The following is a 24,671-nucleotide window of genomic DNA, read 5'->3' as shown; positions in this document are numbered from 1 at the left end:
CAATTATTTTTACTACCAGTTCTGTGGGCGTGGCTTGGTGGGCATGGCAGGGGAAGGATACTGTAAAATCTCCAGTCAGAGATGCTATTTGCTGGTTCTCTGAACTACTCAAAAATTTTGCTACTGGTTCTCCAGAACTGGTCAGAACCTGCTGAATACCATCTCTGGTTTTAATCCTGATACTGAGTTTTTAACAAATACATCTGAAAGCTGCTTGGACTTCTGTAATAAAGGTTTTTAAGTTTTGTTTTGTGAATAAGCTACAGAAGCATGAAAGGTTACTTCTTCTTGTCAAATACTACAGTGATTGGGGAAAGGCTTCCCACAACTACAATCATGCTTTCATTATAACAAGTCTTTCCCAAGTTGGTGTGCTCCCTTATATAAGAAGTTTAGTCCCATCACTATATGGATAACACTAAATAGAAATGCTATTCCATTAAACATAGCTGGTTTTCTAAAGAAAGATATGTTCAATGCCCTTAGACATCTGTATGTATAGATTTAGTTTAAGACGAAATAGACTTTTAGCCATTTTCATCCATCCCATTCCTATAAGTGTAAAAGATACACCATAGTGCTAAAACCAAATAATATGTATAGATGTTCTTGTAAAAAGATATACAAGGCAATGCATCCATAATAGATGGACAGAACTATGCTGAAAAAATTAAATTATATACAGTGATAACCTACTGGCCAGGAAGTCATGAAGAATAATATTGTTGCTACTTCCAATATAATAAGTATTGCCCTCTAAAGAATAAAACAGTTGCCTTTCCTATATGGGATCTTCCTTTATTAATAGGACACTCCAATGATTGAGGATAAAAGAATTCTACGTTCTTAATGCAACAAAATAATATGTTACTAAATCCTTTCAGTCTTTGTTCTCTCTCTTAAAAGACTATTTTATTTTAAAACATAGTAATTATGCATTTACAAGACTCAGGACTTGTTCTATATTCTGTTAACCAATATGAACACCCACATTTTCTACTTTCTTTTCATTCTTATGTCAGAACATTGTTAGGAAAGTTAGCAGTCTCCATACAGGCAGAATGTTCCTTATCTTTACATGTATTTGATAGATAATGTAAAGTAGCATTTGTGAGCACAACACATAATTACTGCATTACATCACTTCCAATTGAATTACCAAAGTTGGTTGGAAGATGGACAGCTATACAAATGTTTTAAATAAATAACATAAAATAAAATTATAATTCAAAAGCCACATAGTTTCCTCACCAATTGTTGAATACTGCTTTTATTAATAAAATAGACATCTCTCTTTAATTAGATGTTTTGTCCTTACATTAATTTCTGGAAAATAATAGCTATGGCAAACTCCCACTTGGCTGAAGCTTATTATTTGTATAGCAAGCACCATTTGCTAAAGATATTCCATTAAGCAATTGTTCGCACGTAACACTTGGTGCAGTTTACACTCTCATGCTTTAGCAATTAAGAATTAGAATATAGATTGTTTAATGCCAACACAATTATTTCTTTATTTCTATAAAATAGGAATCTGGTTCGGTTATAGACCAGCTGGAAAATAAATTCCAGGTATTGAGTGTCTCTGACTGACTAGATTGACTGACTAGTCTATGCATAAATCACCTGTCCATAATAGCAGGATGAATTTTTGAGTATCATATAAATGTTTAAAAATTAGGGACAGTATGCTAACACTAGGCAACAATGGTATTTCATTTTTTATAATTGGATAAATTAAGGCTAGTAGTTTATAAACTGTCATTACAGGCCAATGACATGGATACAAGTATATAAAGGACTATATAAAAGTTATGGGAATTGTAAATAATGTTTATAGTGTAACAAAAACCTGATGGAAAATAACTCATAGTGTATATTTTGTGTCTAGTGTATTTTATACAGTTGATACTAGATTAATGCAATATCATAAGCATTCTTAGAAAACAAAAACAGTTATAAAGAGCTGATCTTCCTGTTTATTTAGTCTGGAGAAGTGGATGTAGAAAATATGAAATTGTAAGGTATACAATAAATCTGTTTGAAGTACGCAATGGATCTATTTGAGCTTAGTGGCCTTATCTGGTGAATGGCAACAAGGATTCCTTCAACGGCATGTATAAACATTTCTGTTTTCAAGTAGGTTTTCACTATTCTGTTCTTAGTCACCTGTAACAATTTTGTAACATTGCTAAGTTCAGTATATATAGTGCCAAGTGAGTGTTCCTATTCATTAACATTGTATTCATTATATTCAGTGGATACCTCCCCAAGAGCTGTGTTTTTTCAGATTTATTCATTCTGGTTGTATAAGAATAATCCACTTACCTAAACAACTTCTGTTCGTATTGGTGCATTAAGAAAAAAGCATGCAACTAGAATGTTATTTGTCCTTCCTCAACCTAGTCAAATACAATATAAGAGCGCTTCAGCAGAATTCTCAACAAATATGGCTATTGGGCATTTTACTGGAAATTCTTGGACTAACTCTATCTGATCTGGAGAGGTTTAAGTTGGGAAAGAATGAATGGATATCCAATTTGTCTTGAGGGACTTTGAAGACAATCTCCAAAAGCTTTAAAGTGATTGAATATGGAGCTTATAAATAAAACATTTTCTTCAGGAATCACTCAAATTATATACTTCCATTTTTGTTATTATGTCCCATCGAGTTGCAGCCAATTCCTCAAAGAGTACTGGTGCTTTATTCTTCATAATACAATAGCCAGTAGAGTTGCTGCAACCTTGTCTATGGCTTAAGATCAGCCATTATATTTCATTTTGGTCTACACCAATACTGACTTTCTGCTGCCTGCAATCTGAGAGATGGTATTGAACTTTGAGGTGGTCCATACGCACTTTGTCCCAGTATCATCTTTGGATTTCTGTGGGATGTTTTTAAAATGGCATTCTTTACAGCTTTGAAATAAGTATTGCAAGGTAACACACAAATTACATCATAAAACAACTTATACACCAGAAATTACCCTCTTTTTATATGTTAGAGAGTAATTTTAAGTTGAATATGATTTCTGGTGATGGGAGGAAGGGACAGAGGGAGGGAGGGAGGGAGGGAGAGAGGGAGGGAGGAAGGAAGGAAGGAAGGAAGGAAGGAAGGAAGATCCTGCCAGCTTCCCACAAGGAAACTCAAAGGTGTAGTTGGCAGTAAGTCAGAAATTACTCCTACTCCCATTGGATTTTGCCCACCTGTGATCATTTGATTTCCTTGCTTAGATAAAGAAAAAGATCTGAAATGATAACCCAATGGGACACAAGGTATATATAAAAATGCTATAAAAATACTAGCCAGATTGAAGCCAAACTGCTCTTCAAGTTTGGCTTGAATCTAATCAAGATCAGTCTACCTGCTACATAACTGGACTTTTTTTTAATACTGAAAAATATACCTTTTTAATATCTATCTGGATGAATAAATAATTCAATTCTTTAACAGTAGAGCATACAATTCATGTATATGGTTGCCTGTCACACTGTATATATTTCAATGAAACAGAATATGACACAAATTTTAATGTCTCGTTTTGAAGCAGAAAAGATGGTCTAGAGTTCTAGATCACTGTAAAGCACTTATAGTAACAATTTTTGAAATGATTTTCCCAGATTTAAATATTATTGGAAGTATGTGGAGAGATTTCAGATCTGCAAGGAGACCTAAGAATATTTCTGTTGGAAGAATGGGAGGGAGGAAGAGCATTGAAAGCAAAAATACAAAGATTGTTAGCCGACAACCACAAACATTTAGAAGCTGCAATTTCTACTAAAAGTTGCAAAGTATTAATTAGAAAGATATGTAGGTTTGTGCACTGACAGTATTCATTGTTTTGTTATTTTGCATCTGTAAAAAACTGCAGATAAATAGTATGTGCATGTTCAAATTTGCACACATTTCATGTTTTACCAGGAATCGTTGATTGATACAGTTTGATAAGGCATTCCTAAACTTTTGCATCCAATGATACATTCGGTTAATGTATCTAAAGAGGATGCCGCTGTTATCCATAATATCAGTAATAAGAAACTTTTGAGTCACTTGATCATAGGATCCTAAATTCCCAAATTTTGTTTGATAAATGAAATAATTCTCCTCATTGCCTGGGAATTTGACCATCTTTGGGAATAGTGATATGGCATGGCAAATAACTGATAGAAACATAATATAGTAGAAATAACCCAATCAGAGCAAGCAAATTAGCATTCAATTTAGTATTCCGATCCTGGCAAACCACGATATTCATACTGTTACTCTTTTGTGGAACTTTTCTGTTTAAAACATAGTTACAAATCACAACCAGTAGATAAACAGCAGGACTCAACAAACATTTTTTCCTGATATCTTTATTCCTAGAAAAAGAGAAGCTCTGTGGATATAGAGTATCCATACTATATGCAAAACAAATAAGAAATTATTCCTGTGGATTATGATAAAGTCTGTAGAATCTGATAAAAAAAATAAAATTTTATCTACATACAGCACATCTATGAGCATTCTTCTATATTAGTTGGAAGCAATCCAGTCCACTGAAATAAACTCCACTTAATTAATGGGAAATGTTTAGGCTTAAGAGCTTTGGTGAGCCCAGTTTCATACAAGCAGTCTTCTCAATAAAGCTCAACTTTCCAATGGCAGGTAATTATCAGATTTTTTGATTTTTTAAAAATATTTCTATTTTTATTTCAAGTATTTCACAACAATAGTCTAAAAAAAATTCCTCTTGAAGACCTGCCTTTGTGCCCAGGCCTCAGGCCTGAGTGTGTGAAGGGGCCCTGTTTCCTAGCTAGGTTGACATCTATGAGAATACTGTTTTTCTTGGCTGCCGTGTATATTTAATTTGTATTATGTTATAATTCTTTTTAATAGTTTTATGATTGTTCACCACCCGGAATCACTTACCTGAAGTGGGCCACTATAGAAATTGAATAAATTAAATAAATAAATAACTTTAAAATGTACTTTGATTGGACTTCTTTGGAGATATAAATCACTTCTATATGTTCATGTATGAAAGGAATTAATATCAAGATTAACTGACACAGGAAAAAGCAAGTCAGCTCATAATGCAATTCACAAAAATGAAACCTCATAAGCTTTTATTTTCTATCAATGCAATTGCACCATCCAGCTTAGGTAATAGACCTTATTAACAAAGGGATAGCAATACAGCATATATCCATCTGCTATCACAGTACATAATGCATGCATATTATAATACAAACATAGCCTCATATCCTTGGCTTGAACATTCCTTAACATACAAAGAGGACTTTGGTACATTCGGAGATAAAATGGATTGCTGATTTCTTTTGGTTTTGAAGATTTATGCCTTCCAGTTCAGGCAATAAACTCAACTTGCAGCCCATCGCAAATTCTAAGATAAAGTAATGCTGTTAATGTAGCAGGTAACATAACAAAAAGTTATACATTTCAAACAACTACAGCTTATTTTTCTTCCTGGCACACTAGAGTTGTATGATGTTGCAGCAATAGAAGGCATCTAAATATTTTCATTTGCTTACTTGAAACTACCCTTCCTGAATAGCACAATTTAAAACAAAGGATAAATGGTAGAATTTGGTTCATTTGTGTTTTTACAATTGGGTGTGATTTTAAACTTTCACTGTACAGAGGAAAAGTAGATTTGTGTAATTTTCTCTTAATCTTTGTGGAAGAAGTCACAACAGTCTCAATTGCCTCCTACACAGATTTAACTGTTTAAATATGATTTTTTTAAAAAACACCTTTAATTGTGCTTGTATCTTCTTGGCTTGATTTTTGATATCAATGAAAAGTTGGTTTGTCATACCAATTTCTAATTTAATTTTCCTTTGTAATCAACAGAAATAATATTTAAAACTACCCTACTGCTGTCTTTCTTCAGCATCTTTAAGAATGCATTTGATTGCTGATTTTTATAACTGAAAGTACTTTTGCACAAACAAAAGTTTTTGAATTGGAGGCTAATTTTATGCTCTTGGAAATGGAAGGTAGTTGGCAAAACTTCTCCATGTGGAGTAAAAATTGTGTTTTTTTTTCATCTCGTACTCTGTGCATAATAAGAAGCAAGTACTGTCAAGTGGGTGACAGCTGTGCCACTGATTTCCTCTTACAAGGAGAATGAGGAATTGAATTTAAGTCTGCTATTCAAAACACAATTAAATTGCCAACTCAGGGGACTGTACAACCACAAAGAAAACAGAATGTGATGCACCTTTCTGCTTTTCTCCTATTAATATTACTATATCTCATGTGTTTTGTACTCAGCTAAGCTTTAAAAAGGACTTTAATTAGCAAGCATTAAAGTATTTTTGTTTGTAATGGCGATTAATGCACTATTATAAAATAAACATGGAGCCTTGTTGCACTTTGTAATAAACTCAATCTAAGCTCTATTGATTTTTATGAGGATTGTTTCAAGGAAAATAGTCTGTTGGGATGTAGTTCTTAAAGCTCTGGTAACCTTAAGAGAACCATGACTGAAGGAACTTCCTATGCTAAAGTTCAACATTATGATTAATTTTAATGAAAAATAGGCTAAAGATAAATGAGCTAGATAACATAGATAGCCTTAGATAGCATTAGATAGCATAGATGAGACAGATAGATGAGAGAAACTTCAACATTCAGATTAATTTTAATGAAAAAGTAAGAGAGAGAATGGGAGTTCCAAATGATTTTATTATATCTTTTGATTCTTGCTTTAGTTTACTATTAATTGGTAAATTAACAATCAATTCCTTACCACATAAAAGTATGTGAAAGCCTCTAGAAATCTTACTAAGAAAAAAAATCCCATAGGGTTTGATGAGATTTATTCCTCAGTGATGAGTATCACAATAATAGGGTCACACCTAAGACATCTGCTTTTTAATGTTTTATTTTTACCAAAAAAACCCACCATATGTTGCTTCTTTTTAAGTATTCTTCACTATGGATAGAGACTTTCCAGAATGATGTCATAATTCTTATGATCTGAGAGAGTGCAATGCTTCTTTGTTTGCATCACAGCTTTCTGCCCATAGGGTTTTAGTGGCTAGTTAGTCACTAAACTTCTAATACAGAGGTTTCTTTTCAAATTGTAACATGCGGGTCATCAGCCTTTGCAGACCAGTTCAATTGTGATCTGTGCATTCTCTTTGTTAATAGTTATTCCTGCTGGCTGCCATAAGGTCTAGCTTTAAGCTCAGTGTTCAAAGAATGCATCCAGCATTCACTACATGGAGAGGTCTGTATACATTTCTCATGCAAGAGTGAATGTCAGCCGGCGAAATCTCCTCAGCTATGAGAAATTAAATTACTATTTCCTACTCAAAGTGTGCATCAGTGGCAATTGTCATTTTGAACTGCCTGGTTGTGATTCACCTTTGATATGCAAGAAGAATAGGAAGGGAAATCTTCTTTGGAAGCATTCAGGATCAAAAAGTACTCTTCTTCATATAATCCAGGATGACAAGTGTTAGAGAAATAAAGGACTTTCTCCCAATTGAAGTTATTATTAGAAATATGGAAATCTACACAAGAAAGTTGGCCAATAGAAATAGGTAGTCACTCCCAAAGGTTCTCCACATAATCAAGAAGATAAGGGAGTCAACTATTGCTAGTAGATAGCAAATGGTCACTCAGTTATTAATGAACAAAAACATTACAGTTCTAAACAGTCCACAATAATTAGTATATTGTATATCGGTGAATTGTTGGGCTTTGGAATGGATTATCAAGTAGGCAAAGCCACTTCCTGTGATTTCTTCCTCCAATATATTGGCAAGGATAATACAGTGGAACAATTACCATTGTGATGGAGAATGGTGATGAAATCGTTCTATTTATACAGTTATCTTTGTCAGTAACTATTGATCTAATTAAAATGTCACCTCAGACCACAAGATGAGCAGCATATAAATTTGATAAATAAATATAAATGTATGAATAAGTACAGCAATTGGCTCCCTAACTTCTGTTAATAATGGCATTTTACTTAAAATGCTCAGATGTTGTAGATACAGATAGGGTTAATAACAGCATTCTGACATCATTACAACCAGAGGTGGTATTCAACCAGTTTGCACCTATTTGGGCAAACTGGTAGCGGTGATTTGGCATGGGTTGCCAAACCGGTGGTGACCCCTGGCTGGCCATGCCCCCAAACCGGGTCACCCGCTTGTCCCAGTCGCTCTCCTAGCTTTCCTTATCACGTGGTGGCCATGGCGCAGCTCAGGTGGATGTCCCAGGGCTGCTGAATATGCGCACTGCATGTGCACCTGCTCCACATGCAGTGCGCATGTGCAGAAGCCCTGGGACATCCGCCTGCCTGCCCACCCTCCAGGAGCATGTTTTCTTCCTTCTCCCAGTGGACGCACCTCTTCCAGCCCAGCCCAGCCTGGTCCAGTCTGGCTAGCCAGCAGGTGGGTGGGTAGATGTCCCGGGGATTCTCACCCCCCCCCCTTGTTGTGATATGCCTGCAGCAGCCCCTTGGGCCGGCTGAGCCGGGACCCACCATTCCCAGGCTTCTACTCACCTATGCTTGGTCGGTGCCTCTTTACCTTGCCTGAAGTGGCTGGTCCTGCCCCTCACCCTCCCCTCCCTGGACTGGCCTGAAAAGGTAAGGGCAACAGCAGGGGATAGCAAAGCAGCCGGGTTCCTATCTGCCCCTCTCTTTCCCCCACTCTCTTTCCCCCACACTCTCTGTGTCTCTGTTTATGTGTGTGTGTGTTTGTGTGTGTGTGTGTGTGTGTGTGTGTGTGTGTGTGTCTCAAAGCTGTGGCTGGGCTTTCCTTGGTGCTCATCGCTACTTTCATTTCTTCTTTTTGGAATCCAGACTGGCTGAACAAGGATTGCCAGCTGCACTGGAAGTGTCTCTTCAGACACTGGAATTGTCTCTCCCCCTCCCCCACCCCTCATGACTGGCAGCTGTGTTGGGGCCAGGAGGATGGTGTGCACACCCAAAGAGGAGAAGGAGGAGAAGAAGGGTCACTCAAAGGGACGCTTCCAGCATGGCTGGTGATCCTTGTTCAGCCAGTCTTGATTCCAAAAAGAAGAAATGAAAGTAGTGAAGTATGCTTGGCCCAGCCACAGCTTTGAGAGAGAGGGAAAGAGAAAAAGAGGGAATGAGAGCAGAAGGGAGAGGGACAAGAAAAAAAAAGAAAGAGAAAAGAGAAAGAAAGAAAAAAGAGGTCCGGGGGGCGTTTGTGCAAAGCACCATTGCAGCCGCTTACACGAGGCCCCCAAAGCTGGTAGGCAGTAGCGACGGCCTTATGGTGCAGGAGCAAAGCACAACTTGCCTTTCTTTTTTGGCTTTTAGATTCCTTTTTGCAATGCAATGGGCAGCAAAGTTAGGTTCATCCCCCTGATCTAGTAACTGGAAAAGCGGGTGGAGAGAAACTCCCACTGCCAAGGTACGCGCGGGTCGGAAGGGGTGAAGAAATTCAAACTTCAATCTCCTGGTGCGGCAAGGGGCTTTGGGCAAAGGCTGGAGGGAAAGGCCTTGGTTCACTCACACTCTCTCCCTCCCCAGTCTATCTTGATTGCAGGTGGAGCCACATTGCCCTTTCCAAGCCCAGTGTTGATGAACCCAGGTGCCGGTGAGGGCTGTTTTTTTTTTTGCTTAGCTTTATCCAGCTGTCAGGGGGAAAACAGATGTGGGCCTGGGCTGGGGAGGAAGCCATTCTCCCCCTCCATCCCGACAGCTGGACAAAGCTATGCAAAAAGCCAGCCCTCACTGGCACCCAGCTTCACTGACAGTGGGCTTGCAAAAGGCAATGTGCCTCCGCCTGCAATCAAGATAGACTGGGGAGCGGGGAGCATGAGCCAGCACTGAGGAGATTGGAGGAGGGAAGCCAGGCAAAGGGGCGAGTGAGGGCATCCGCAGCGTGCTGTAGCACATGCGCTTTCCTTCACCACACTTCTTTCGGAGGGCTCCGATCAGCTCCCCTTCTCCGCATCTCCTCTCACCCCAATCGCCAGTCTGCCAGTGGGTAGGTGGGCTTTATTGTGTTCCAGGCATTTCCCACCCAAATGGCATTCCTCATTTACAATTCCCCCTGTGGGGAAGGCAGAGGGGAATGGCGGGGATAGCAGAGGAGCTGCTTTCAAGCCATTGGCTTTTGTAGGGTGGCGAGTCTCCCTCTAGTTATGCAGGCAGAGGCACGCTTCCCATTTCGGTAGCTTCCCATAGGGAAAATATTTTTTTTAAAAAAAACTGTGGCTCGAGCCGGACTGCTGAGTTAGCATGCAGAACTTCCGTGCCCTGAATGGACCCACCCACACCACCCATAAGTGTGTATCTGCCAGCAGCAGATGGTTTGTACAAAATGAGAGGCTTTGCCTACCCTGGCCAGTAGAGCCGCATCTCTCATTAGTGCTGAGAGGCTGAGGAGAAGGCATTGTGTGCCTGCCAAAAAGTCTTTCTGACAGCCTCACCTGTAGCAGAGAGGAGAATGTCAACTGTCTCTAGCCCCTAATTCTCCTTAAGCATTGCCAAATGAGGAGCATCACTGGCAGACTTTCTAAACCTAAAGCAGAGAGGGAGGGGGAGAGATGTCCAATCCAACCTCGGATGTGTGTGTGTGAGGGGGGGAGGGGAGAAAGATGTGGCTTCTTGGGGGTGCATTTTGGAGAAGTGTCAAGAGAAATGCTAAAAGGGCAATCAGCCTGGGATTAAATTTCAAATGAAATTGGCTCTTCAGGGTAAGGAGACATAAAGAACTTTCAACTACAGGTTTCTAAAAATCTTATTAACTCATTAGACCAGAGGGAGTAAAAGAGATAGGGTCCCAATAAGGATCTTAGGTATTTAACTTAGCAATAATGGAATAACAGAGTTGAAAGGAACTCTGGATGTTCTAGTCCAACCCTCTGTTCAGGCAGGAAATTTTTTACAGAACTATAGATACATTGAGGCCGGGGTAACAAGGAATGGCTGGGAGGGGAGGGACTGGGCGAAATGCCCCTTGACATGAGTGATGTTGAGTTGGCCACGCCCACCCAGTCACATGACCACCAAGCCATGCCCAGCCAGTCACATGACCACCAAGCCACGCCCAGCCAGTCACATGACCACCAAGCTACACCACCAAAAAAGCCACACCCACAGAACCGGTAATAAAAAAATTTGAAACCCACCACTGATACAACCACATTTAAGAGCCACGGTGCTGCAGTGGTTACAGTGCAGTTCTGCAGGCTACTTCTGCTGACTGCTAGCTGACTGCAATTTGGCAGCTCAAATCTCACCAGGCTCAAGGTTTATTCAGCCGCCCAACCTTTCGAAGTGGGTACAATGAGGAGCCAAATTGTTGGGGGCAATATGCTGACTCTGTAAACCATCTAGAGAGGGCTGTAAAGCACTGTAAAGTGGTATATAAGTGTAAGTGCTATTGCTATTGCTGCTTGGCTTGATCATGCTTGTTCAGGAAACCAAAATTGCATAGCATCCCACCTACTAAGTTACAAATGATAATTTATATCACACAATAGCCAAATGCCCAACAAATAGGGTTGGAGTTCTGGGGCTTTGATTGCATCCACAAATATCTGTTGCTATCTTTAAAAAATACAAATTTTGAAAAATTGGAATGTAATATGTTGAAAAAGGTATGGTTTCCTGTAAGTTTTCTAAGCAATTTTTTTTTAAAAAAAAACCTTCCCTTTTCTGGGAAGTTTCTGAAAACCAGTGTACCCAGAAAAACAACAAAAGCAAACAGAAGTAGGAAGAATTTTGGAATTTGTGGAACTGTAAATAGAACTGTAACACAATGGTTACAATGTAGTATCGCAGCCAGGACTTTAATTCTGATGGGGCTCAAAGTTGACTCAGCCTTCCATCTGAGGTCAGTAAAATGAGGATTCAGATTGTTGGGGACAATATTCTGATATTTTAAACTGCTCAGAGAGTGCTGTAAAGCACTATGGAGCAGTATATAATTAAGTGCCAATTGGTAGCAATGTATTCCATAAGGGCTTTGTTTTATTTTTAATTTTCCATATGCATCCACCAGTCTAAGATCCAAGTCAAGAACTGCACCTCTGTTCCTGCTCTGCTAAGCCACTGCTTGCTTGTTAGCCCTATGCAATGCCAACAACTAGTGCTTATGTACTAACTAGAATCAATTTGGTTTTCCAGAAGAATTAGAATTTGGCAAACATTGTTTGCTGTAAACATCAACATGTTCTCTCTTAGTTGTTTTTTCTAGTTCCTTTTCCAATCAAACCAATAGTCAAAACAATGCAGGTGCCACATTCTTCAAATGAGAAGAGTGCATTAGTTTGTGAAGCCACTTCAAAACTCTAACTGCTAGCCATTAACTACTGCAGTGAAATCTTCAAAATCTCTTAGCATATTACTCATATGTTTTTAAGACTTGCCCTAGAGAACATTTATCTGGATAGACCCATGTAGGTGTCTTAATAATCTGTGAAGGTTCAGAAATATTAGTCCTAGTGAATATATTTTTCATGTTACACATTTGAAATACAAATTGTATTCTCTTTATGGGAAAGTCACAGATTTTTGCTAAAATGTAAGAAGTTATTCTATGGATAAAAATCTAAAGGTCGTAATCCTTGGCAGAGAATGAGATGAAATTGACTTGGGCCATTTAAAAATGTTCTCTTTTAATAATTTGCTTAATTGAATTCACATTGCTTAATTTATTTTGACAACTTTGATTTTATTTAATTTGCTTCAATATAGCTATATATCACCTATAGCTTCAATACCATCTTAAGTCTGAAAAATTGTTCTCCTTTTTCCTAATAACAACATAAGCCAAGGTTATAGAAATTCTAGCAAAGAAATGCTCTTTGCAAATTATTTCCAGGAACTCAAGTGGCAATTCTTACAAGAAGATAGGAATGTTATTCCTGGAGGACAGATTATCCATGCAATCAAATTTATATTTTATACATATCCCAAAAAGGGATTACTAAATAACTCTTGAAATCTTAGTTTAACTCTAATGGAGAAGAATAACTAAGCAAGGGAAACAAAGTAATCCCAGATTGTCACAAAAAAAAAAATTCAAATGCTTTTCATCTGAGATGACATTCTTGTTTATATAAATATTTGACAGATTATTTCTTCAGATACCTTGAATTCTGAATTTTCCTAAATAAGTTGGAATACTATGCCACTACAATGCTAAAAATTGTATTTGTACCATCTATATAAAGTACTACAATAAATAGTAGTATATAACTCGAATACAAGCAGGAAACTTACATTGTAATAAGGAATAAAGTTTGAGTTGTCATTTCACAAGTCAGTTAGCTATAATTCAGAGGACAAAGTTCTATAAATCCAATGATTCCAAAAACTTTGTCAACTTCATTCTGCTAGAACATACCACAGGGGGAAAAAAACTGGTGTATATGTCTGAATATTTCCTAGTAGTCAAAATGCTGAGAACAGTTTTTCTTTCCTTTGTGTTAACATTATTATAGGTGCTGGTTTTTCTGAAGAAATACAAAGTGCTGGTTTGAGTTTTCAAGACCTTCATGGTCTGAGTTCAGACTAGTTGAAAAAATATCTCTCATTTATTGAGATCATCATTTAAAGTTACTGAAGGTCAAAATAATTAATCTCCATTGATTTGGGGCCAAGCTTTCTCCAAAGCCATCCCAGCGCCTTGCTGAACTGAGAAACCCAACTTCTCAGTCTTTTGCTTTAACCATGTTTAATTATTTAGTTCTTCTGAGATACTTCATGAGTAGAAAATAAACAATGGTATCAGGTTGAAGGAAAAATGATGCAGTGAATGAGTTTTTTACCTGGAGACATTTTTATTCTAATAAAGAATATAGGTCCCAGATTTCCTGTATTAGAGCAGTAAAATATATTATCCACAAAAGATGATCTAGACTTGCCTCAGTAATTATTATAAGGCATATTTATATTTCTTTTCAAGAATTCTAAGCCAAAAAAAGGTGGTTTAATTAAATGCATATAAAACAGGGGTGTCCAACTCATGCCTTCACAACAGCATCATGCGACGTATTGGGATTTTTTCCCCTTCACTAAACCGGACGTGGGTGTGGCCAGCACTTGACGCATCTGATCCGCGGGGCCAGGAGTTTGACAGTCCTGATATAGAGTTATAATAAACCTTGCTAAGAATAGCTCTTCCATGGATAGCTTTCCAGAAGTATACATTTTCCCATTCATTGCATAACACATGGTTGCTATTTTTGAAACCTGTTTATGAACTCATCCAAACTTACAGATTTTTTTAAAAAAATTAACCTATAGTAAATAAAATAATGAATAAGGGGTAGCGAAACAACATCAATATGTAACTACTCTGTATTTTTCTCTTTCCAGCTCCAAGTACAACCCAACTTGGAATCACCGGCGGCACAGGAGTTCTCTTGTCCTGCTGGTACCTTGTCTTGACACTGTCCTCTTACACCAGCATAATGCACCTGAAGAACATCATTCTACAATAAATGTAAAGAACCATGGAAAGCTTTTAAGGATTATTTGAAAGTGCTGATGACTGGATCCGATCTGGTAGAGTTGGTTTAAAAAAACACGTCGTGGGATATAATCAGCAGTGCTTATTTGGGAATGATCACCTTCTGTAGAATTGCTCATTATGTAAATACTTTAATTCTACTCTCTTTTTTTATTAGCTGCATTACCTTGTGAAGAAGTACACATTGTCCTTTTTCTTTACCTTTCTCTCTTTTTTTTTTCTTTTTGAAAGATGTGAAATTATTTTTAGAGGATATTAATTGTGAGTTCATGTTTGTAATCTTCAACGTTTCAAAAGCATTCAGTCATGGTCTGCTAAGTTGCGGACAATAGTTTACATAAAGAACCCAAATAATTGCAGTTAAAAAAAATGTGATCTTTAAGGCTGCAATACAAGTATTCATTTCCCTCTTGAAATAAGATTCTATCTATATTGACACAGAATCTTTCTTTTTTTACAGAAAAAAGCTAAGTGACATTGCCTTTGATTCATCTCTTCAAACTAGAATACATATCTAGATTTTCTTCTAGCATGACACTCAGATTTCAAGAATGAGCTTTGTAATATGACTGCCCTGTGCAGTTATGCTTTGATTTCAATTTTCTTGTCTGTTCAGCATGGGTGTGCCTTCATAAGATACTGCTTTTCTCTTCCTCTCGGGTGGAAGATTATATAAATATATATATATATACATATATATATTTTGGTAGATGCTAAGTTCAAGGGTACTGAATCTCTTATTAAGAACAAAGGTGCTATTGGCTGTACCAGTGGGGAAAGGAACTATTCAAACACTGAGCACAGAATCAGACAGAGTAAATAGATGGTACTGGAAGTGGGGTTTTTTTTCCAAATCTGTTAAAAACAACAGATATCTCAAAAGCTTCTTTATGAATGTAACCTCTTTTCTTTGTTCATACTGTGTCATGATTTTTAAAAGACTACAGAGAAAGTGAGCATTCCTTTATTTTATTCAGTGTTCAATGTCAACATTGGCATTTCAGAATTGTTCTTCCCAGTTAATATCTAGTAATGAGACAACCTAAATCATTTGAACGGTCAGAAGATTTAAAAATATTTAAAAACCCTACATGCTTTGAAGATACATACATTCATGTGCACAGACATCAGGAATAACATCTGTTCCAATCACAGGGCACAGATGCTACGTAGGAATGTGCTAATGTATCATTGGTACTCAAACATTTTTTTTCTAAAGTTAGTTTGCTTAAATAAGAAATGACTGTTTCCTCTCCTACATAAACATGTGGCTGAAGAGTTTCCTCAAATGTTTGCAGTAACTGTGCCATAATCTTCACTGTTTTATGTGTAGATAGGAGAGAGGGGTCATGTAAATGCTGGATTATGCTATTATGCCATACAATATAGGGAAGATGATAGAAAAATGCAGATGGATATAATGTTATTCTCAAATGTGTATTCAAAACTTTCAGAACACAAAATAGGTGCATAAAAGAGTTTTTCTCTCATTTTTTTTTAAATGCAACTTTTAAGAAGTTGGGTTTTTTTCCCAAATGTTATATGCTACATATCTGGTTGCCATAGTGTTGATTCTCTACCTTTGTCTTAGCATGACAATGTATTTTCTCCCCAGAAGGAGAACAATTCTCCTTCTCTCAAAAGGAGAACAGACAGTTCAGAGTAACCCAAAAAATAACTCTTAAGTTAAATGTCAGTCTACACAATCTAGTAAGGAACTTGTAGATCTGTCATTCTAAACAAATAATCTCTAAATGGAAGAAAATGGGAGAAACTGCAAATTTATAGTATTATATGTGTTTGACATGCAGTGTTGCAAATTAACAAAAGATTTTAAAAATTCAAATATGTATCTTTAGAAACAATACTCTGATTTAAAGTAAGTGGATACTTCAGCAAATGCATAGACTTCTATTTGGATTCTTGACATGCTGTACAGTGAGAAAATTACTCTGCTACTTGAATGAGGGCAGTTTCCTTTTTCCTGTCTATTTTTTCCTGGTTCAGGATGAATGGTAACAGCTTGTTTCTTTAATTGAAGTTATTGAGACGTTTATAACAAAGTGCAATAAAATGACTCAGAATGTTAGATAAAGTGTTGTTTCTTAGGCAAAAAAATCTCAAAAGCAAAACCCAATGTATCAATATCTCAGAGATCTACAGAAACAGCTACCAGGTCTCGACCCTTATAAATTGTAACTGTGACTTTAAAATAAATGACTAGAGTATCCATTCTAAGTCTATCAAAGCCGGACAAAAGGGAAAATGACTGACAGTGCAAATTTGGCCTTTTTAAAATATTTTCCACCCAAATATCACTATTTGGGGAACCAGCACAATCTGTTCACATGTCTGCCAGGTTTAAACATATTATACCATTCAATACTTGGCTCTTTTATTCCATAAATAAAATATTATTAGATTAAGAAGGGAATCCATTACAACTAACAAATTATTCTTAAAAATAGGAAGGATGTCCATGTTATGATTATTAAATGATTACAGCCTCCAGAACTGGGATATAAAAATCCAGATGCCCACTAGATGGCAGCAAACAGATGCAGACAGGCTAGCTCTTTGTTGCTATCCAGTCCTCATCTGGATTTCTGTCACTCAGAAATGGGGGCATTTTCATATTAGGGCTATCACCATTCAGTGAAGCAGTATGTATTTTCTCTTCTGTTCTGCCGTTAATCAACTGTTGTTACATAGTTATTTTTTTAAAAAACAGAAAAGCTTGATTGAATTGGTTTAGCGGCATATTCTGACATTTGTCTGCCCAAACATTCAAACTTATTAGAATAAGGAGTGCAGTCAATGTTTTCTATGTTGCTGCATAATAAATCTAAAAGCCTATTCATGTATCCCCTGTGGAATGTTACATATAAACCACATAAACCAAGAATAGGATATGAGTTTCTCAAACGTGCTGTGCTCCTTGTACCTTTGAATGCCTAGAGCCATTCTCTTTAATTTCCCTTGTATTGCAGCTTTAAAGTCTAGAATGCATTTCACAGAAGAACAGAGCAATACTGCAGAATCTTCTGTCAGTACTCTCTTAAGGAAAAAGAAACAGTTCAAAGCTATGTCACAAATAGAGAACCCAGCATTCCTTTTCACATCCATAGAGAGATGCTTTAATAGATTTGTTTATCCAAATTCTATAGTCAAGTTAACTGCTTTCTTATTCCTCCCCCAGCACACGGAGGCTGCTGATACCTGCAGCAAACAGGGTGATCTTATTTTTCTTATTACTGAACATGAAAATACCTGTGATAAAAGGATTAGTAATGTTTTTGTTTGTATGAAAATTCCCGCCACAATAGCAGTTGGAATATATTAGCTCAATATTTAGCCCAGCCTCTGAATGTTCACTTGCAATTGTTGAGTGTTTTCTTTTTAAAAAAACAAAACAAAACATTAAACCCCTAATTGTGGTGGGGAGGGGGCGAAATGTAGTAGAAAACCACTTCCAGATTGTGTAGGGGAAACAATTGTATGTATAAAATTGGGTTTGATTCTGTAAGTATTTACTGTCAAACTGGGACTAGCTCAATAAATACTTTCAGGATTTGCCTTGGAAGAGGCACCTTTGCAAAAACATGTTCGGCCTAATCCTATCAAGACAGACACACACATAATTTTGCACTGAATTGTCCCAGTAATCATTTTTTAATAGCAGATGTCTGCATATTGACAGGATTGCCCCCCCCCACACACACACACACACAAACACACAAGTTCCAGATTTCTCTAGTAAGCCTTTTCTATATGATCACTGTACAATTTGGGGTTTAATGGGACTTGATGTGGATTGTGTTGGATGTTCAAATTACAATAACATTTTACAGAATTTATTAGTCCTTAAATTGTGGGGTATGTTTGTTTCTGTTTCTTACATGATAATCTGTGGTCATCTAGTCAACATCATTGCTGTTTAGATTTTTAATCAACTATTATTATATTTCTCCCAGTCATGGAATGATTATGATTATGATTCATTCCTATACAGGTTGGATTGAATGAAATCCAAAAAATGTAACTAAGGACTTATTGTGCAAAAAGTGTCTCAAGTTTTAAATTGTGACAATCTTTCAGCTAAAATAAGGCAATTAATTACAACTATATTGTTACCAGATTAACATGCAGAAAAAATGAGTTAATTCCCCTGGTGTAAATAGTGGTGGTGATTGGAATTAAGGGTGTCTTGATATATGTAATATGAATTTCGATTTTTTAAAAATAGCTTAACTGGGAAATTGCTATGAAAATTCAGTGGAAGTCATTCTTTTTTGTTCTTCATATTGTTTTAAATTACAGTTTGTTTCAGATACAGATGTCCTGAAAGCGCCATCACTAACTGTGCAATGCTATTCATATTTACCCTGGAATAAGCCCTCCTGAATTCAGTAAGACTTATATCGAGGTAAGTCAGTATAGCATTGCAGTCTATAGTATTGTGCTTTTTTTTCCCTGAACATTTTCAAAATCAGTATTTAACATTACGCTGACCAAAATAACCATATACCCCACAAAACTGTGTGCACTTAAGATTGTGTATACCAAAATATAAATATACATGGATAAAATGCCTTAAAGTTTAGTATGCACTTACTTTCAGGGACTGGACCATTTTTTTTCCAGTCTGAGGAAAATAGTCCATATTTCATAACTTGCAGTGGAAGGATTGTTTGTTTGTTTGTTTGTTTGGGAAAAATGTTTTTACCCCAAAGGAGCATTTGCTAATTTCAAGTATTATTTCACCAAGTAGACTGTGTCAGAAATTTCAAAGCCATGGTAGAACTCAAACCTGATATTTCCAGGTGGGCAGACAAATGTTTTGTAAGAACATGATTAATGTTGCAGTCCAAATCTTTTTGCATCTGGTGACTTTTTGCCTTTGATTTTATTAAGTAGAGTGATGAATTACATCTGGAAGAACTAGTAAAACTTTCACTTTGATCACACTTCCTATTAGATAATGGGATGGTATAAACTCTGTCAGTCAAAACATGACCCATCAAAGTGAATGTACTCCACTAACCCATATCTGACAGCTCACCACTGGATGCCAACAAATCTTATGGTTGTAATGCCAGTCCAGGACTACAGGAGCAAGAAGGCTGTCAAGTACCTGTTGGACTACAACATAGAGATGGGCTTGATTTGTTGTTCAGTTTGGTGTACACCGTAGCAGGATTTATCCTGTAGCTATTAAAAGAAATACTGTGAGTATGGAAATAAGGTAAATTAATTTCAGTTACATTTGTAAAAAGTCCATCGGCGATCACTTTGTATACATCTCAAGCACAACTACTTCTCTTCATCTTCCTTAAACAAGACATCCTTCTTTTATCTTTTCTAAATGCTTCTTGTCTGTCCAATATGGAATGCCTCTGCTGCAAAACAAATGAATTCTTCTTTGCAGCACAGGACAAAAAGCTGGAAAAGAAGAAATAGGACAGTAACATTATTAACTTTACTAAAAACTGATGATAGAGGGAAAAGGGAAGACATACAAATTATAGTTGTTGGACAAAAGCAATTTTATGAAATCTGTGTGTGTACCTTTTCCAAAACATCTGCAAAGTGTTGGTTTTGAAGGTAGAATGTGCATCACTAGCCTGTGCTAATCTTTTGAAGAGATATGAAGGACCACTTACAAAGCACTATTTTTAATAGTTAAAACCATTTCATTTTTTCCCCCCATAATATTGCAGTTGCTTCAAAAGCCGCTTTTGGCTATCTCCACACGAGACAAACAAAGTAGCTTCTTTGACCATTTGAAAAGACTCGCTCTTGCACTTTCCATAACAACTCTTTCAAATAGCTGGGAGCTGCCTCTTCTCATTAGGATTGGATATGCAAAGCAGGCAATGAATTTTCACCCCATGTATTTCATAAGTAAGATATTGCCTTCCGTAATGTATCCGTCATTTAGACAATGAATGTGACCAATATGTTCTGATGCTAGCAATGCAATTCTGTACTTGTCTATCAAGGGGAATACTCCATCAACTAAGTGGGAATATTTAAGTGTGAAGAACACAGTCCAATGCCCTCTATTCAGAAGCAAATTCTACTCAATTCAATGGGCTTGGTCTCCTGTGTGCTTGGCATGGCAATTTAAACTAAAGAGGGAAATTAATATTATGTATTAGAAGCATAGATGATAAACAAATTGATTCAATTATTTCCACTTTCTACTATTATGAGTGGATTATAGGTTGGAATGAACTTGGGAGAAAGGGAGAAGAGCTGCAGCCAGGGGAGCAGTGAGATAAGAGGTAGTTTAGCCTTGTAAAAGGAATGGAGGATTGACAATTACCCTCTCTAGTTTCTTGGGCTGTAAGATGAAAAGACAGGAATTTACTTTCAGATTTGCAAGATTCAGTTAATGTAACCATTCAATAAAATAGAAGTATTCATCTGGCCATGCTTCCTATCTGAACTATCTTGCAAGGCTGGTGACAATCTTTAACATTAACAAAAAAATAATGAAATAGAGATTATTTTGCATTTCATAGAACCTGAAAATCAGAAATGGGAAGGGCATGGTGTACACTTTTTAATGACTGTGGCACATTGGCTGGATTTTGCAACCAGAACATTCCAGTCATGTTTGCTGGATCAGTCTCTCTTAATCTGTTGCCTGCTAGATTGGACTTCAACAGCTACTATAATTCCCGGGCAGTGTAGTCATTTAGAATTGTACTTCCATCATCAGAAGGATGCCATGCTATGGAAACCTTGCCATCACTAAGATGATTTTGAATTCAGAATCTCTGATCCTGGGGGTTTTTTGGTGGGAGGCAGGGGTATTGAAAATGTTTTGCTTTATTTTAATACAAGCACATTAATATTGCTTAAAAATGCACTGCATGGAAATATAGGAAAGTATCACATGCAGCTAAATTATAAATAAATATAAATGTCCATGTTTATCATTTATATGGTTCTTTAAATTATTTTGGGAGCTATGCTTGGCTGAGATAATGATAGGACCATAAGGTCAGTAGGCTGGCACATGTTTTGAACATAGACAGTCGCAGATTAAGTTTCTATTATCTCCAAATGAAAAGATCATATAGCAGATAGATCCTCTTCCTGCAATCTTGGAGCTTTTGACTATAAATGTAAACCACTACACTAAACGAACAAAGAAAACATAAAGGGAGGACACAAAACATGCCCAACTGAAGTGTTCTGTGACATTTATCTACATTTATCCATATGATTTGCAACAACGATGCTCAAACATCTTAGCAAGTGTTGCAAGGCATAATATGTGTAACATAAAGATACCCAAATAATTGCCATAAGATATATGTACTTTCTAGGAATATGCCTTAAAAATGATCCTATCCTTTTTTTAAAAATGAGACTTTTTAATTATGTTCTATCTAAATCAAATCTATTCAATTGACTTTTCTCCCTTGTACTCTCCACAGCAAAAGCAAAATGCATTATGCAGATTTGGGGCCCTGATAAACTACTTAAAAACTACTTGAGGGATGACCTGTGGAAAATGTGGTCAATGGCTCTTTGAGACAGATTTTCATAGAAACCAAAATGCCTCTTATTCTAAAGCTGCTTTAGTCAATGTCTGTCAAAAAATATATCTCCTGTTGCTTTCAATGATCTGGAAAATAAGCTTGCAAGCCAGCTATGTGGATTTTAGAATTTAAAACAGACACATATACCAAACATAGCTGACATATTCACAGAAGATTGGCAGGGGGATATTTGCATAAGAGAATATTTCGACACAGTTAATCAAGTAGACAGATATTGAAAACCACAAAAATTTTAAAAATAAGTCAGACAACATAGTTGCAATAGACAATACATCAAGGCATTAATTGAACAAAGACAGGGAGCCAATCTACTTCTCTGGAAACTTATCTCTAGCCCAGTCAATATAACCAATGGTAAGAGACTTGGCAACCTTAAGACTTAAAGAACTGGATGCTAAAATATATAAAGAATAAATACTGGAATTGGGTATGTCTAGTTTAATGAAAAGGACTGGGGCAGGAATGGGATTCTGCCACTATCCACTAGAACCGGTTGTTAACTTTCTAAGCAGTTCTGAGAACCAGTTGTTGGAAGAAATCTCCTTTTGTTTTTTCCCACCCTTATTACATTCTTGGCAGTATGCCTAGACTTACTGTCTCCGAAGGAGGATTTTTTTTTTTCTTTGCTGGTACTTTCTTAAAGGGGAAGGGGTTATTTTAAGCTTTTTACACTGCTCTTGGGAGGAAATACTCCCCTGGAAATATTTCCAGCTGCATGCAATGATCAGCACTTTGAAGAAATAAATGAATAATGAAGCAGAGCTGCCGGAAAGAAGCTTTTAATGACAAGGAACCAAGATGAATGACATTCAGCAAGGCTTCTTGACTAGCTAGAAAGATTGACATTCAAACATGAGTTTACATACCCCTTCTGAGTTTTGGCCTAAAAATTGGTGACCATTCAAAGTTACAATGGCACTGAAAAAAAGTGACTTATGGCCGTTTTTCAACGTACGACCATTGCAGCCTCCCCACTGTCATGAGAGGCCAGCCAAGTAGAAGCGCCCCTCGTGAGTGATGTCGAGTTGGCTACACCCACCCACATTCTCCAACTAAGCCATGCCCATAGAACCAGTTGTTTAAAACTTTGAATCCCACCCCTGACTAAGGGTGACAAGATAGTAGTTTTCCAAGGGTTTGTCATAGAGAAGAGGGAGTCAAGCTATTGTCCAAAGCACCTGAAGGCAGGAAGAAGCAATGGATGGAAACTAATCAAGAAGAGAAGCAGCCTGGAGCTAAGCATAATTTTTCTGACGGAACAATTAGTGGAACGGTTTGCCTTCAGAAGCTGTAAGTGCTGCAACACTCGAAGATTTTAAGAAAGATTGGAAAACCATTTGTCTGAAATGCTATAGGCTTTCCTGCCTGAGCAGGAAAGAAGACTTCCTAAGTATCTTCCAACTCTGTTATTTTGTTATTGTTGTCACCTGGAGAATGGCACATTGTTCCGCTTTGGTAGAAGGTTTTCTCAAACTTTAAGGAGGTTCAGAAAAGAATTTGACATCTTTTGATTGCAAAGCACATTTGACCATAAAAGCCATGGCTTGTTGTCACATAAATCAAAAGAATCTTTTGTGCCTATCCAGATGAAAAAAAATATCTGATGAGAATCAAAGGGACAATAGGTAGTTCTGTTTTGATCCTAATGAATTTTTCTGCATACGCCTGATAAATGAGAATCATGCTCGCTATTTGTTGAGTAGGTTGATGGATTTGGTCATCACAACACCTTTCTTTCCTGAGAACAAATGCTGCTAGCCATAATCATGGTTAAATGACCAGGAGAATGTATTTTTGGCATGTGTACATTCTCAGATTCCACTCCTTCCCCCTTTTTTTCATTGGTTTTAATGTTTTGCCATCAATAGAAAATTCACTCAGCCTACAAATCCACATTTTTCAAAAGTTATTGTAAACTGAGAAACAAGATGATGTGTTTTATTCCACATCTAGGCTTTAACTAAGTTTCAGCTTAAGGAAACTTTAATGGAATGGAAATGGAAACTTCACTTTTTTTTCCTAAATTGCATTCTGAATAAAATGCTGGCCTTGACCTCTTAAACTGGAGGAGGTGGTCTAAGTAGTTAGAATTCTCTTACTTTGTCTGATAAAGAAAAGGATCAAAGCTGTCTCCCCAATTTTCTTCAAATGAAGCAATAAATATAGGCTTCATATTATGCAAAAGCAGAATAATTAAAATTTATATAGACATACATTTTAAAAATACATAGTTGCATGCTAGGCATTTAAGGTTGTGCCTTAGTTTAAGCTATAGTTTTGAAAGGTGATGCTGCAATTAGCATTTTTACTGCCCTAATTTTCCTTGTGTTTTCATTTTTTAAAAGTTAAAAATAAAAGTGTGGTTTTCTTTTGTAGGTTACTTACATACTATACAAACAAAAAACTAGGATATAGTAATTCCTATAAAAGATCATAGGCATGATCTTCTCTTAGAAGAACCTGAAGGATTTTCTTATTTGTGATTCTCCTCAGGCTGAATGTCTGAGTGTTGACTTTGCTCCAAGGAACAGTTATAGTAGCAAAATGTTGCCTTTTATCTGAGCATATATTTATATTCTACAGGAGTGGAATATATATTTGAAAAGAATG

The 24,671-nt window shown here is 36.8% G+C and overlaps 1 protein-coding gene across 2 annotated transcripts in view; it reads left to right on the top strand.

The window, feature by feature from the left end:
- Nucleotides 1-17,219, top strand: part of NEGR1 (neuronal growth regulator 1) — a 529,658-nt gene extending 512,439 nt beyond the window's left edge. For both annotated transcript variants that reach the window (XM_026700172.2, XM_026700173.2), the window contains one exon: nucleotides 14,331-17,219. In XM_026700172.2, coding sequence (XP_026555957.1) covers nucleotides 14,331-14,455 — 125 coding nt within the window. In that variant the 3' untranslated portion in view covers nucleotides 14,456-17,219. The remainder of the gene's footprint in view (nucleotides 1-14,330) is intronic.
- Nucleotides 17,220-24,671: the final 7,452 nt, after the last annotated feature.

This window comes from Pseudonaja textilis, chromosome 3 (genome assembly GCF_049901715.1).
Source record: "Pseudonaja textilis isolate UNSWEBS1 chromosome 3, rPseTex1.2, whole genome shotgun sequence".
Lineage (NCBI taxonomy): Eukaryota > Metazoa > Chordata > Lepidosauria > Squamata > Elapidae > Pseudonaja > Pseudonaja textilis.
The sequence above is the reverse complement of the archived record's forward strand: the minus strand, read 5'-3'. Positions and strand labels throughout refer to the sequence as shown.